Source organism: Vulpes vulpes, chromosome 11, assembly GCF_048418805.1.
Source record: "Vulpes vulpes isolate BD-2025 chromosome 11, VulVul3, whole genome shotgun sequence".
NCBI classification, from domain to species: domain Eukaryota; kingdom Metazoa; phylum Chordata; class Mammalia; order Carnivora; family Canidae; genus Vulpes; species Vulpes vulpes.
The window spans coordinates 25,803,712-25,819,569 of record NC_132790.1 but is presented as its reverse complement, the minus strand read 5'-3'; the positions used below and the strand labels follow the sequence as shown (position 1 = coordinate 25,819,569).

Below are 15,858 nucleotides of genomic sequence, written 5' to 3'. Positions count from 1 at the left end.
GTGGGAAGCAACTGGGTGCACGTTTCAGATGAGAAAACTGATACCCAGAGCACCAGAATGAAGTGTCTGACAAGTCATGCTAAATGAGTGGCAGAGCACACAGGAACCTAAGGTCCTGCCTCTCAGACCCACAATTGGTCCTCTCTGCTGATCTCTCTCAGAGCTTTCCTGAGCAGATGTGGTCCTCTGCTGGTGCACAGTGCAGGCAGACCAAGGCAGCTTCTCTCTTTTCTTCAACCCTGGCAACTGTCTATAGACAAAGGTAGTAGTCGGTCTGCAAACCTTTCATAAGGGATTTGGGCCCACTCCCCACATTCAGAGATCTCTCACACAGACACACAAATTATTACAGAATGCTGTGGGAACGGCCAACAGAGAGGTAGATTATCTCTACATAGTTGTGAGGGTTTATGACATGTTATTGGAAGAAACCAGTTGAAAAGCTTAAGACTTTCTGAGAAAAGTGGGAGAAAGAGATAAAGGTAAGGCTAAGTAAGAGAGAGAGAGAGACAGCAGCCGTGCCAGGGGGTATCCAGTTAGAGGAAAGAACTCACTCCAGCCATTTTACATCATGGGTGCTGAGAGACTCTATGGCAATAATGATGATGAGAGTTTTTTGTTCCTCTGATTGTATAAATTATGTTTTAGATACTCCTTTTTTTTTTTTTATTCTTTTCTCTTTCCTTCATCTGTAATCCTGAGATTCATAGCACTTGAGAGCTAAAAGTGATCTTATGGAATATGTAGCCTATATTATATAGTCTATTCAGCACTTCAAACGAACTCTGTACTATGATGGATATGTTCTACATCTTCTGTCCAGAATGGTAGCCATTAGCCACATGTGACTATTGAGCACTTGAAATGTGACTAGTGGTTATTTTTCATCTTATTTATTTTCATCAATTTAAATAACGACATGTGGCTAGTGGTTATCTTGTTAAACAGCTCAGTTATAGACTATCTAGTTTCAGCAACCATCTTCATTTTATGTTGTTTTTTTCCACTCACATATAAAATAAAAAATTTTAATGTTAAACTTTCTAACTTAAATTGAGTCCTCAACAAACAATTATATCTCTTTGAATAGAAATCTAGGTAAGTAGACTTAGGCAACATATTGAGATCTTATATGAAAAGTATGCTCTCTTAGGGACACCTGGGTGGCTCAGCGGTTGAGCATCTGCCTTTGGCTCAGGGCGTGATCCTGGACTCCCAGGATCGAGTCCCATATCAGGCTCCCTTCATGGAGCCTGCTTCTCCCTCTGCCTGTGTCTCTGCCTCTCTGTCTCTTTGTCTCTCATGAATAAATAAATAAAATCTTTTTAAAAAAAGAAGAAGAAGAAAAGAAAAGAGGAAAAAAAGAATGCTCTCGGGCAGCCTGGATAGCTCAGCAGTTTAGTGCCGCCTTCAGCCCAGGGCATGATCCTGAGGACCCAGGATTGAGTCCCATGTCGGGCTCCCCGCATGGAACCTGCTTCTCCCTCTGCCTGTGTGTCTGCCTCTCTCTGTCTGTGTGTCTCTCATGAATAAATAAATAAAATCTTAAAAAAAAAAAAAAAGTATGCTCTCTACATCTCATAACTCTTAAGGTTAAATTTGTATGAATATAATTCAGGACATTCATCCTCCTTGTGTGGACCTCATTTGTCAGCCCCTGCAAAACAGACATACACAGAAGTGATTTTTTGGGTAAAATGAAAATGACTGAAGAAAAACTGCTCTAGGTCCTCATTAGGACTGGAATACAGGCTAGCAAAATGTGAAAAATACACATTCTGATTTCTGTGTTTGGGTTTTGAATTTAAGAAATGAAGAGCCTTAATGCTTTCATATTGCCTCTTTATAACCCTCTAATTCAGATTTACCCTTACGTGCTGCTACTCTTCTAGGAAAGAGAAAAAGAAAACCATTTTACTTTGTTTTAGGAGAGACTAAAAGAGTCCCCCACATTGGAAACTTGATCTTGTAGAATTAACACCAGCACTGTACTGAGTGTTTTATGTTTCTTTATCTAGTAGGGGCAATACAAAATATGTCTGAGAGCTTGGACTCTAGAGCCAGAATCTTGATTTTACTCTCTCGGGTCTATTATTTAATAAACGTGTGACTACTTAATAGATGTTTAAATTTTCTGTACCTCAGCTTTTTCATCTATATAATGGGAATTATCATAAAACCCACCTCACAGGTAGGTTGATGTAAGGTTTAAATACATATATAGTACTTGGAACAGTACCTGACACATAGTAACCCAAAGGTAGGAGAGAGCTAGGAATGGTCCTGCTTATACCTGTATAATAGAAGGCTTCCAGACATTCTTTCTGGCACCCTAAAGTCAGTCATTCCACTGTGTTCTATTTCAGGGAGTCCCTTGACAGAGCGAAAAGTATCGATACCCAGTTGTTGTGTATCCTTTGCAACAGCTGATGAGCCATCTCCTGTCTACACCCAAGTGGTTGAAAACACAGATTCCCCCATCTGGAATTTTCAACAGCAATCAAGGTTTGTATTTTATGATATCCCATCAGTCTTGCGGAATCCACTTTTTATTCCAAGAGACAAACTCAGATCAAGGAATGTAACAGACCCAACAATATTGAGCAGACCTGGAAAATGCTTTTCTTATCAAGCAGTTATTTAATCCTGGAGCTTATGAATTCACAGCTAGTAGTGGTTTAAAGGTTTTACCACAGTATTTTTTTTTCACTTTTTTTTTGAGCTCTTTTGATTCCATACAACTCAAAAGCTATTCAGTGAAGGGACCTCTTATATTCCCTGCTTTGTTCTAGGGACTGGGAATTAAAGATGATTAAGACAGTCCTTGCTATTGAGGTGTTCATGATCTACCTGGGAAAATATACAATAGAATGTGACAAGTGCTGTAAAAGTAGTAAAAAAGGATTCTAGTGCATCTCAGAAAGGTAATTTAGGCTAACCTATAAGTTCAGAGAAGGCTTTTAAAATAAGGTAATTCAGCTAAGAAAAAAAAAAGGATAATTCAGCTGAGTATTGAAGAATGTACACAATTTACCTAAGGTGAAGAAGGCAGAGCAAACTAATTTCAGGAAAGGCAATGGATTGCATATCCTTGAAAAAGATTTCTGGTACAATGAAAAGAGCCTGAGCTTTGCACCAAGAGAGATATGGCCTCCAGCCCCATCTCTGTCATTTACTAGTAGTGTGAACAAATTACATTGTAATGTAATCAATGTAATCTCATTGTAATGAGATTCCTTATCTGCAAAGGGGGGGTTAATTTTTACAGGGTTGTTGTGAGGTCCAGATTAGGTGACCTTTAGGAAAATTACCTCATGGTACATAGCAGGTACTCAAGGAATGTTAGACCTCCTTTGGAAAACTCGAATATTGGAGGTCAGGGGCTGACAGGCCCAGTGCTGCTGCAGTGCAGGGCTCACCCTCCCTTTTCTTCATTATCTGTTTCATCGTCCTTAAAAGTGTGAGTTGTAGTATAACTATTGTTATCCTTATACTGTATCACCTTTTTATAAAGTTTCTCTCTTGACCATCAACACTAGGCACAACCACGTGGTGTCTGATCTGCTATTTTCTCACATGATTTATGTACCTAATTGAGCCTCAGCAGTTGCTCACATGTTCAGTGTTTTGAAATTTGAGAGACTGACCTGAGTCAGGAGCTAGAACTACAGTGACAACTCATTACTATCTATGGTGAGCTACTGGAAATTACAGAAAGGTACTTGAGATCTAAAATATCAAATCTGCCTTAAAAGGCAGGAGGCTAGGGGGCTCAGCTTCTAAGTGAAGATGATTTATTCACTCAGAGCTTAACTTTATGGACTTGACAGAAGAACATTGACAGTCTCCTAATTTCATCCCCTCACTTTAAAGTTAAAACTGTGGACCAGGGAGGTTACATAGTCTGTTGATAGCAGAGGGAAGATTAGAAGAAAAAACGAATAATGGTTTTGTTTATAGTTACTCTATCACAAAACATTCATTTGATGCTCCTAGTAACCTTGGAGGTAGAAAATATTATCCCATTTAACAGGTAAGAAAAACAGGGCTCAAAAAGTCTTAGTTCCCAGGGTCACTCAGGTGACAGTACTAGAGCAGGAATTCAGAGGTAGGTATTTTGACCACCGGCTAGAATTCAGATTTTTGATACAGTACTTATTTCACTTTATCACAAGGCCTCTCATTGGTCTTGAAGTGGATTATCTTCAGTTCCCCAGTGGTATCTAGGGAAGGAAATTAAGTCTCTTGGTTTTCCCTGGAGCTCCTGGAGCAATGGCACCTGGTTTGGAACTTTCCAAGTCTCTGTACTTTAAAATGATAGAAGTCACTTCATATAAAATGTATAAGAGATGTTCACTGAATACCATATCCACTTCTTTATCTGGTATGAAAATTGGGTACTTTCTTATTTTGGTGCCTTGCCTGTGTACAGTTTGGCTTTAGAATCAAGCAAACTAAGCTTTAAATACTATCCCTCCCACTTACTGACTCTCTTGTGACCTTGAGCAAGTCAATTCACCTCCCTGAGCCCACCTTTATCATCTGTAAAGCAGGGGTAATAATGCCCATGTCCAGGCTTTTGCACAGATTACACATGCCTGGCCTACGGGAGGCCCTCAGTGGGTGTTGTTTTCCCCTCTTCCTCCCTCCCTTCCCACCATCCTCTTTCCACGTCAGATGGAAAGAATCCCTACCTTGCTCCAGTAAAACTGTTCCTTACATCTTGAGGTGCTCTCTTTCTACACTTCCTCTCGTCCTGAGATAAAGAGTTTGAATGTGGCAGATAACATCAGACAGGAAAGTACTGCATCAGGGGAGCCTGATTTCAAGTCTTGGCCAGTTACTTCTCTCTGAGCTTCCATCCCTCATTTTAACTGTTAGGGTAAAAACACATCCTAGAAGATGACCATGAAGATGAAATGAAAGCGTTAGGAAAGTGCTTTGCAAACTACAAGATATTCTTCAAATATAAGTTTCATATGGCAGATGCTTCCTACACAATTAATTTATGGTGGTTGTTTTTCTTTTTCTTTTTCTTTTTTTTTTTTTTTAATTGGAGTTCAATTTTCCATGTTTTTCTTAACAGGCTATCAAAAGAGCTTCTTTTGGACCCTCAACAAACTCTGGTGTTCAAAGTTTGGCATAAAGGAGGTAAGAACTCTATTCTGTGAATATCTGTTCTGGCTGTGAAAATAAGCTCACATACTGTTGACAATTTCCCAATCCTTTTCTTTTTTTAACCAAGTGAAACCAAACCATGGCACTTGTGATGCAAGGAGCTCATATATGTGCTAGAGAGAATCTCAATGTCACATTATTCTCCTATGGAATTTAAATCCTTAGAAGTTATGTCATTTTTTTGGACTGCCTGTTTAGTGCAGAAGTCCAAGTACATTTAATCTTTCCAATTGTATCTCAGCAGTCACAGTGTACAGCCTGCCACACACAAGTGATTTCGTCCTCTTTATATGTTTTATCTTCTGTTGACTCTGGCTTATTAACCAAGATCCCAGCATTTTTAAGCAGTACATAACACTAGAATCTTGTGTTAAGAGCCTCCCCAGGATGGAGGTACTGACAGCATGGTCCTTGAACCTAGTTTTATTCAGCTACCATTATTAAGAGGTGTAATTCAACAATATTTAGAGCACAGACTCTAAAGTAACACTCTTGGAATTCAGATACCAGTTCTTACCCCTTACAAGATAGTGTGACTTGGGTAACTTAATTTCTCTTTCCTTCAGTTTCTTTCTTTATAAAATAGGCATAATAGTACCTACCTCAGTGGGAGAATTAAATGAGTGCCAGATACTTAGTAAAACTATCTCAGTTTTTTATTCTTATTAGTGAATGGCAATGTGCTGAGAGCTTTATAAGCCTCTCTAATCCTGCAAGGCAAAAACATAATTCATTCAGTGTTGTAAATGTAACAACTGAGCCCCAAGGAAGTTTAGGGGCTTGACTAAGATCATATTAATTAATGGAATGAGAATTTGAACCCAGTTGACTGGCTGTACAGCCTTCACCCTTTGTACTTCACCATGCTAGTAAGATTGGATGGGAAAGGTGAATGGATGAGGACATTGAGCTATCTCACAGCTTCTGTATTTAGAAAATTTTGTCTTAAATCCTTACTATAAATCTAGCTCTTTTAACATTCTTGCTAGGATCTAGTTTCCAGACCTTCAGTTGTTTTGAATCTACAGCATTACAGTTTTTATTTGCCAGTGATAAGTTTCAGAGCTAACTCCAGAGCCTAATAAAGACCTGAGAGTAAGGTGCCTGGTGGCTCAGTCAGTTAAGCATCTGCCTTCAGTTCAGGGGTGCTGGGATCCAGTCCCGCAATGGGCTCCCTGCTGTGGGGAGTCTGCTTCTCCCTCTCCCTTTGCCTCTCACTCATGCACTCTCTCTCTCAAATAAATAAGTAAAATCCTTTAAAAAAATAAAGACCTGAGAGCAGTTCCGGCTCTCCTCTTGTGCTTCTGTTTCAAAATGATGCCATGAACCTTACTTCAGTGATTTGTCCCATGCTCCTGCCTTGGTTTCACTTATGTCCCCCAACCCCACCAAACCTCATAAATGTGGCAGGAACTGATCATAAATCCATTTTCTCTGAATCAACACAAGGAATTCCTGCTGTATTTAGGCTCCACCCTCCTCTCTGGCTTTCTATTCTTCTCTTTTCTCTAAAGTACTCCAGAGATTGTCAAGCAGACTAGGGTTTGACTCAATTCAGCACTTAGTATAACAAGAAAAAAAAAGAATAAGCTTTGGTCTTATACAGACCTGGATTCAAATCTTGGCTCTGTCATTTATAAATTATATGATCTAAGCTAAAACACTTTACCTCTTTGAGCCTTTGTTTCCTTCTGAATAAAATTAGGATAATAGTACCTGCCATGTAGGGTTTTTATAAGGATTAGAGATAATATTTATAAAGTATTTGGCACATAATTGGTGCTTAATAAATGGAGCTGTTTTTTTTATGCTTACTATGTGTTAGGTACTATGCTAGGGCTATTCAGTATAGAGAAGAACAAAATACATTCCCTATCTTCCAGGACCCCCAGAGAATCCTGTAAAACCTGTTGTAAATGGAGATTGGGAAAATACCTAGACCCAACTGACCGCATTTGTCTAGCTCTCTCAGTGGAAATAGATGACTCTTTTCCCTTAACTCCATCCTTTCCACATAGCCTCAGCTATGCAAACCAGACCCAGCTGTGTTCAATAAATATTTGAGTTCCTACTCTATGCCAGGCACTATGCTAGGTGCTAGGGATTCAAAGGTAAAATAAGACATACATGGTCTCTGTCCTCACAGACCTTGTACCCTATGGGGGAGACAATTAGAGGATAGTATGATTAGGCAAATATAGGGTGTTCTGGAAGGGGATATCTGCTTCAGACTGAGGATGGTAGAGAAGGCTTCCTGGAGCATTCGTCAGCAAGAAATGAAGGGGCATGACATAATATAGTCAGAGGCTACAGCAAATACAAAAATCTAGAGTAAAGAAAGAGTATGAAGAAAGTTTGAAATCATTAGAACATAAAACTATAAAGAAAGAATGATGAGTTGTCCCACTAAATACGATATTAAACTTGAGCTCTTCAAAGCTATTGTTTTTCTCAATGATCAGTTTAGCCTGATTTCTCCTCAGGTATGTTTAAGATATTGTGCTTTTATGTTAAGCAGAACCCTCAAAGTGTTACCTAAAGTTATAATCTATCAAGAACAGGTTATGTTTGGCTAACCAAATAAAACAAGATTAATTTTCTTTGCAAAGCTATAAAAAAATCTTTGGAGTGCAAAATAATGGTTCTAGCCATCATTCTTCACTCCCATTGGGTAAGAACTACTTGACTCATACTCTGAGGAACACAACTTCAAACATTCCTAGACTCTTAAGACTGTCCAAGTTGAGGGATGCCTGGTTGGCTCAGTGGTTGAACATCTGCCTTCGGCCCAGGGCATGATCCTGGAGTCCTGGGATTGAGTCCCACATCGGGCTCCCTACATGGAGCCTGCCTCTCCCTCTGCCTATGTCTCTGCCTCTCTCTCTCTCTCTGTTCTCTCATGAATAAATAAATAAAATCTTAAAAGAAAAAAAAAAAAAAAGACTGTCCAAGTTGAAGAGGATCTTAAATCTAGTTTATTAGTCCTTCTCATTGTATATATGAGACTTGAGGTTTGGGAAGTTATAATAATGTGTTTTCAAATCAAAGCCACACTCAGATTAGCTATTGTGGTGCTCTGCTTCTTTGTCCCACTCTACATTGGCCAGTTCATTTGTGTTCTCAGTGGAGGTTGATCAACTTCCTCAGTACATGGAAAGATTTATGCCAGGAATGGAGAGTGTAGAGAACATAAAACAAGTGATGCTTGGTCTCAGCTTTTAGGTGAGTCGCAGTTTAAAGAAGAGCAAGGTGTCTAAACAAATGTTAAACAGTGTGTAATGAGTTCAGTGTTACCAGCAGCATGTATAAGAAACTGGGAAACTAGTGACCATTCTTAAAAAATTGCATTCTTTGATTTATTTAGCAAATTGAAAACTGAGAATTGTGTCCATTTTTGGTAGTCAGCCTTTGATACTCATTATCAGGAATGGAGTCCATAGAAAACAACTTGTAGAGGAATGCAGGTCTGTTTGTCCCCAGCCACTTTCATGTCAGACATAAGGAACAAAAAGCAATGAGTCTGAGAACAAAGGTCATAGCATGGTTGCTTGTCCAACCAAGAAGGGGTCTTACTCTTACAAGCCTGAGTCCAAGCTGTTATTTTGCACCATGTACAGGTTTTCTAGGGGGTTATTTTTCTTTTGTGATTTATATCACTTTTGTTCTTAATTAACTATAATGCATATGTGGGTTATTGAGAATTTGGAAAATACAGACAAGTATGAATGGGAAAATGCAAATCCCTCGTAATTCCAAAGATGATGGTCTTTCAAATGATTTCTTTCAAGACTCACTGCCCTGAGAAAAATCACGGAGACACGATAACAAGGAAAAAAGAAGTGTTTCCTGTGTTTAAGGTTGTTTTCCAGTTGCCTATATCAAGAGGACAAAAACTCAACCCTACTAGCTTTTCCCTGCTATTCAAAAAGGGAATTCATAAGAGTAGAAAGCAGGCTGTGTGCCAGTCTCTCTCATTATCTGTCCTCTCTGTTGATTTTGGAATCACTGAAATCCCTGTCCTGCCCCACAGTCCCCTGAATCAGCTTCTCTGTGTGCAGCCTCTAATGTCAGTGGCAAGACATGCCCAGCCATACTGCCCAGCTCTTCTCTTTTCCCCACAGATGAGGAGAGGGTGATTGGCTTTGCCTCAGTGGACCTCTCCCCACTTCTTTCTGGCTTCCAGTTTGTCTGTGGCTGGTACAACATCACAGACTTCAGTGGAGAGTGCCAGGGGCAGATAAAAGTTGCTATCTCCCCTCTAGAGAGTTTGATGCCCTTCAAAGAAGAAAGACAATCAAGACGTGGGATGGAGACCCCAGGATCACTGGTACGTATCCTGATTCACATTCTTGACCAGTAAGGGTTCTACTGAGCAAAATCTATAAGAAGATCCTCTACATGTGCTTGGTACTTTCCAGCTTACAGAACACATTATATATTTGTGTCTCATAATGATCTCATAACCTTTTTAGGATGATAAAAATTATACGGTTGTGTACATAGAGGAATTACACAGTGGTGATGGATGCACAACTCTGAATATACTGAAAATTACTGAATTGAATTTTAAAGGGTGACCTTTATAATACATTAATTATATCTCAATTTTTAAAAAATTGTTTTACTTGAGTATAGTTGACACACAATGCTACATTAGTATCAGGTGTACAACACAGTGACTGAACAAATTTATACACCATGCTGTGCTCACCACAAGTGTAGCTAACGGTCTGTCACCATACAATACTATTACAATACCATTGACTTACCCCCATGCTGTGCCTTTTATTCCCACAACTTGTTCATTCCATACCCAGAAGCCTGTATCTCCCACTCCCTTTCACTGATTGTGTCCACCGCCCATCTTCTTCCCCTGTAGAAACCATCAGTTTGTTCTCTGTATTTATGGGTCTCTTTCTGCTTTTTTGATTGTTTATTAATTTGTTTTTTTAGATCCACATATAAGCGAAATCATAAGGTATTTGTCTTTCTCTGACTTATTTCACTTAGCATTATACCCTCTAGATCCATCCATGTTGTCACAAATGGCTGTATCTCAATTTTTATTTTTATTTTTTTAATTTTTATTTATTTATGATAGTCACACACACAGAGAGAGAGAGAGAGAGAGAGGCAGAGACATAGGCAGAGGGAGAAGCAGGCTCCATGCACCGGGAGCCCGACGAGGGACTCGATCCTGGGTCTCCAGGATCGTGCCCTGGGCCAAAGGCAGGCGCCAAACCGCTGCGCCACCCAGGGATCCCTGTATCTCAATTTTTAAATAAAATAAGATTAATTGCAGCATGGAGTTTGAAACCACATTGGTTGCACATTTTTAAAACTATTACATTAAAATCATTGTTCCTATAAAAAAAAAATCATGGTAGTAAATACAGACAAACTCTTTCAGGGAGTTTAACTGTAAAAGAAAGGAGAATTTTCCAGACTGTCCCAGATAGGGGAGCTCTATCAAAGCAAAGATTGTAGGGTTTTACATTTCCTTTATCATGTGTGCCTGGCCCAGGGTCTGGCAGGGTGGGCATCAGTAAATATTGAATGCATGAGTGACCACATGAGAAAGTAACAAAGAGTTAAACAGTTGCTGTATAAGAAGGTCTTTCCTTCACATCAGCCCTGGTAGTCAAGAAGTAATTACAGCCACATCACCCTCACTTGTAAAGTAAAATGATATCCAGTCAGAAGTTCACAAACTAGCTGGAAGAGCAGGAGCATAAATACAAACAAAGCAACTAAAAAGCAATCTGATAGCATAGTACATAAATTGGGAATAATAATAGTACCTACCTCATAAGATTATTTTGAATTTTAAATGAAAAAAAATGCATATAAATTGCTTATTGCAGCATTCAAGACATAGAAAATACTCAGCAAATTATATTTATCTACATATAATAAATTTTTTAAACACAAATTTACAAATGTATTTATACTGCTTTGTTCCAAAAGGATTTGTGGTGACAGGTGTACCATTTTTCTCATTATTTCTACAGATCCCAATATATAGCCCCTTTTCCTTCCCTGCCTCTGATATGTATGCTGCATTCCCCAGCTGCATTGCAAAATGGACCCCAGAACAATTTATTCACACCTCATCAAAGGAACTTGATTTCTCCTCTCCTGAGAGGTGAGTGACTTTTTGATAAGAAGAAATAGAGAGTTGTACGTCTGCTAACTGGCTTGTCATTTCTCTCTTTCCTTTATTGGTGGAAGAAGCTAGAGACAGGGAAAGAGCTTTGATCTCCTGTTACAACCCCTGGGAACTCCAGGATCCTATGAAAACAATTTTTTTTTTTTTATAAGATAGGAAACTAGAACTTTTACTGCTATCAAAAGGATAGCTTCAGTGGAAAGAACACTTATCTCTTTTCCTCAAAGGCTTTTAACTTTTATCCCTAAAATCAGTAATCAGCTATCTGAGATCTTTCCCTTTCCAAATATAGGAACCAGGATATTTTATAAAAAGCAACTGGCCCATCCAGTTGCTTCCCCATGCCAACCATGGACCTGCATATGGATATCAGGGCTAGAACATATTCCATTCTCTCAAAAGGCAAGGTCTAGGAATAACATTGCTACTTTCACCCCACTTCCTTCCAGGCCCTAGTGCCATTTGTCATCCCCCTGCCTCCACCATTCTTTCCTGTGTCTATCTCTCTACTTCAGGAATAAGGTAAAGGATCTTCCCCTACCACAGCCATTCCTACAGCAGCAATTATGAGTAGTCCAGAAAGACACTCTCTATACCACTTAGCCACTCAAAGGCCCATTTCAATGCTCTGTAGCTCTTTACTTGCTTACCACATGAAAAATGCCTCTGCCCTCTGCATAAAGGGATCCCATGTGTCTGTCAAATCCTAGATCACAGGCTAAAATAGTTGTTCTGTTATCTATTTTATGGGTGTTACTTTGACCATAGCCAATCCATGACACATGGGTAGGATAGGGTACTGGTACAAGGATAGAAATATAGGTTGATAATGAAGACACTATTTAGTAATTGTAAAAGCTAAGTTTAATGGTTTGGTTTTTGTCCACATAAAAATGTCCCTGTTCCAGGGGCACCCAGGTGTCTTCAGCTCCAGTCATGATGCTAGGGTCCTGGGATCGAGCCCCACATTGGGCTCTGTGCTCAGTGGGGAGCCTGCTTCTTCTTCTCTGTCTGCCCCTCTCTCATTCATGTTCTCTGTCTCTGTCTCTCTCTCTCTCTCAAATAAATAAATAAAATCTTTAAAATATATATATCCCTGTTCCCACTTCAGAAGGACCATATCAAAATGACATTCTGATCCAGCTAGCCATCTAAGGCTAACCAAATTGTGGTATATTCATATAATGAAATGACACTCAAAAACTTTGCAAAAGGCAATACTGATATACAACAAAATAAACCTCAAAATAATTATGTTGAGAGAGAAGCTAGACAAAAGAGGGTCCCGTGTACCTGATTCCATTTATATAAAATTCTAGAAAATTCATACTAATCTATAGTGACAGAAAGCAAATCACTAATTGTCTAGGGATAAGAGAAGATGAATAGAACAAGAAAAGGGAGGAATTATGAAGGACAAGAAGAAACTTTTAAGGTGATAGATATGTACATAATCTTAATGTTTTAATGGCTTCTTTAGATGTGCACATACGTCAAAACTCAATATTGTGGCACAAAATTATGCTATAATTAGACCAAATAGTTTTGGTACTTCTCCAATAAAGGGTTATTTGGTCAATAATTTTTCAGTCACAATAAAAAATTATAACGCAAAGAAATACCTCATATTGTATACTTTATGTGAAATTTACTATAAACTGATTATACCTCAGTAAAGTAGTTTTCAGACATTTCTACTGCAGAAGCCTTTTATACTCTTAAAAATTATTTAGGTTTATTTAGGTAAGTTGTACCTATTTTTACCGTATTAGAAATTTAAACTGAGGGCAGCTCTGGTGGCGCAGCGGTTTAGCGCCCCCTGCAGCCTGGGGTGTGATCCTGGAGACCCGGGATCAAGTCCCACATCAGGCTGATCAAGTCCCACATCAGGCTCCCTGCAATGGAGCCTGCTTCTCCCTCTGCCTGTGTCTCTGCCCCTCTCTCTCTCTCTCTCTCTCTTTCTCTCTCTCTCTCTGAATGAATAAATAAAATCTTAATTTTTTTTTTAATTTAAACGGAGAACATTTTTTTCAACTTTTATTTATTGCTTTCAGAGAGAGAGGGAAAGAGCATGTACAAGTGGGGAGAGAGGCAGAGGGAGAAAATACTCCAGCAGACAACTCCCCTCTGAGTGCAGAGCTCCACACAGGGTCAATCTCACAACCCTGAAATCACAACTTGAGCTGAAATCAAGAGTCAGATATTTAATCAGCTGAGCCCCCAGCACCTCTAAACTGAGAACATTTTAAAATATAATACACAAAATCAGTTTATCTGTACATCAACAGTGAATAAACCAAAATGAAATTGAGAAAGCAATTCCATTTACAATAGCATCAAAAAGAATAAAATGCTTAAAAATAAATGTAAGTGAAAAAGTCCAAAATTTATTCTCTGAAAACTACAAAACATTGTTGAAAGAAATTAAAGAAGTTCTAAATAAATGGAAGGACATCCCACATTCACAGATTGCAAAACTTAATATGGCCTAATTCCCCAAAACAGTCTGTAGATTCAACACACTTTCTATCATAATCCCTGCTTCATTTTTCATGAAAATGGGCCAGCTCGTCCAAAAATTCATATGGAAATTCAAAGGACACAGAATAGGCAGAAGAATGAAGAAGAAATGCCTAATTTCAAAACTTAACACAAAGCTACAGTAAACAGTACAGTGTGCTACTGGTATAAGGAAAAGAATGTGTATTCAAGTGCATATGGAATATTCTACATAGTAAATCACATATTAGGCCACAAAACAAGTCTCAACAAATTTTAAAAGATTGAAATCATATATATCTTTTCTGGCCACAACACTATGAAACTACAAGTCAACCACAAGAAAAAATCTGGAAAGAGTACAAAATAACATGCTGCTAAACAATGAATGGGTCAACCAAGAAATCAAAGAAGAAATCAAAAAGTATGTGGAGAGAAATGAAAATGAAAACACAATGGTCCAAAATCTTTGTTGCAGCAAAAGCTGTTCTAGAATGGACATTGATAGCAATACAGGCCTCCGTCAGAAAAGCAAGAAAAGTCTCAAAAAACCTAACCTTGCACCTAAAGGAGCTCGAAAAGGACACCTGGGTGGCTCAGCGGTTGAGCGTCTGCCTTTGGCTCAGGGTGTAATCCCAGGATACTGGGATCAGGTTCCTGACTGGGAGCTTACTTCTCCCTCTGCCTATGTCTCTGCTTCTCTCTGTGTGTTTCCCATGAATAAATAAGTAAAATCTTTAAAAATAAATAAATAAACAAACAAACAAACTAGTTAATTAATCTAAATACATAAATAAATGAGCTCTAAAAAGAAGAAAAAACACAGCCCAAAACCAGCAGAAGGAAGGAAATAATAAAAATTAGAGCAGAAATAATTGACATTGAAACTTAAAAAAAAAAAAAAACAATAGAACTGATTAGTGAAACCAGGAGCTATTTCTTTGAAAAAAATAAAAAATCAACAGAATTGATAAACCTCTAGCCAGATTCATCCAAAAAAGAGAAAGGACTCAAACAATATCACAAATGAAAGAGGAGAAATAATAACCAACACCACAGAAATACAAGCAATTGTAAGAAAATATTACGAAGGGACACATGGGGGGCAGCCCGGGTGGCTCAGTGGTTTAGCGTTGCCCTTAGCCCAGGGCCTGATCCTGGAGACCTGGGATTGAGTCCCGCGTCAGGCTCCCTGCATGGAGCCTGCTTCTCCCTCTGCCTGTGTCTCTGCCTTTCTCTCTCTCTCTCTCTCTCTCTCTGTGTCTCTCATGAATAAATAAATAAAATCTTAAAAAAAAAAAGCGTGCAACTCTTGATCTCAGCTCAGGTCTTGATCTCATGGTTCAAGCCTCACATTGGGCTCCACACTGGGCATGGAGCCTACGTAAAAAATAAAAAGAAGGGGGGATCCCTGGGTGGCGCAGCGGTTTGGCGCCTGCCTTTGGCCCAGGGCGCGATCCTGGAGACCCGGGATCGAGTCCCACGTCGGGCTCCCAGTGCATGGAGCTTGCTTCTCCCTCTGCCTGTGTCTCTGCCTCTCTCTCTCTCTCTCTCTCTCTCTCTCTCTCTCTCTCTCTGTGTGTGTGTGTGTGACTATCATAAATTAAAAAAAAATAAAAATAAAAAAAATTAAAAGAAGGGAAAAGAAATAAAAGGCATTGAATGTTCATATATTGGAAGAATAAATATCATTAAAATGTTTATACTACCCAAAGCAATCTACACATTTAATGCAGTCCCTATCAAAACACCAACAGCATTTTTCACAGAATTAGAACAAACAATCCTAAAATTTTTATGGAACCATAAGAGACCTGAAAAGCCAAAACAGTCTTGAAAAAGAAAAGAAAAGCTGAAGGCATCACAGTTCTGGACCTTCAAGTTATATTACAATCTGTAGTAATCAAAACAGTATGGTACTGGCACAAAAATAGACACATAGGAGAGTGGAACAGAGTAGAAAACCCAGACGCAAACCCACAGTTATATGGTCAGTTAATCTGTAACAAAGG

General features: G+C 38.9%; 1 protein-coding gene across 9 annotated transcripts in view; it reads left to right on the top strand.

The window, feature by feature from the left end:
• The window catches only part of C2CD3 (C2 domain containing 3 centriole elongation regulator), a 146,267-nt gene that overhangs the window by 98,613 nt on the left and 31,796 nt on the right, over positions 1 to 15,858 (top strand). For all 9 annotated transcript variants that reach the window (XR_011995351.1, XR_011995350.1, XR_011995352.1 and 6 more), the window contains 4 exons: positions 2,367 to 2,505; positions 5,087 to 5,151; positions 9,300 to 9,505; positions 11,190 to 11,323. Coding sequence is in view for 6 of the 9 variants with exons in the window: in XM_026010500.2 (XP_025866285.2) it covers positions 2,367 to 2,505; positions 5,087 to 5,151; positions 9,300 to 9,505; positions 11,190 to 11,323 (544 nt within the window). In the remaining 3 variants the exon portion in view is untranslated. The remainder of the gene's footprint in view (positions 1 to 2,366; positions 2,506 to 5,086; positions 5,152 to 9,299; positions 9,506 to 11,189; positions 11,324 to 15,858) is intronic.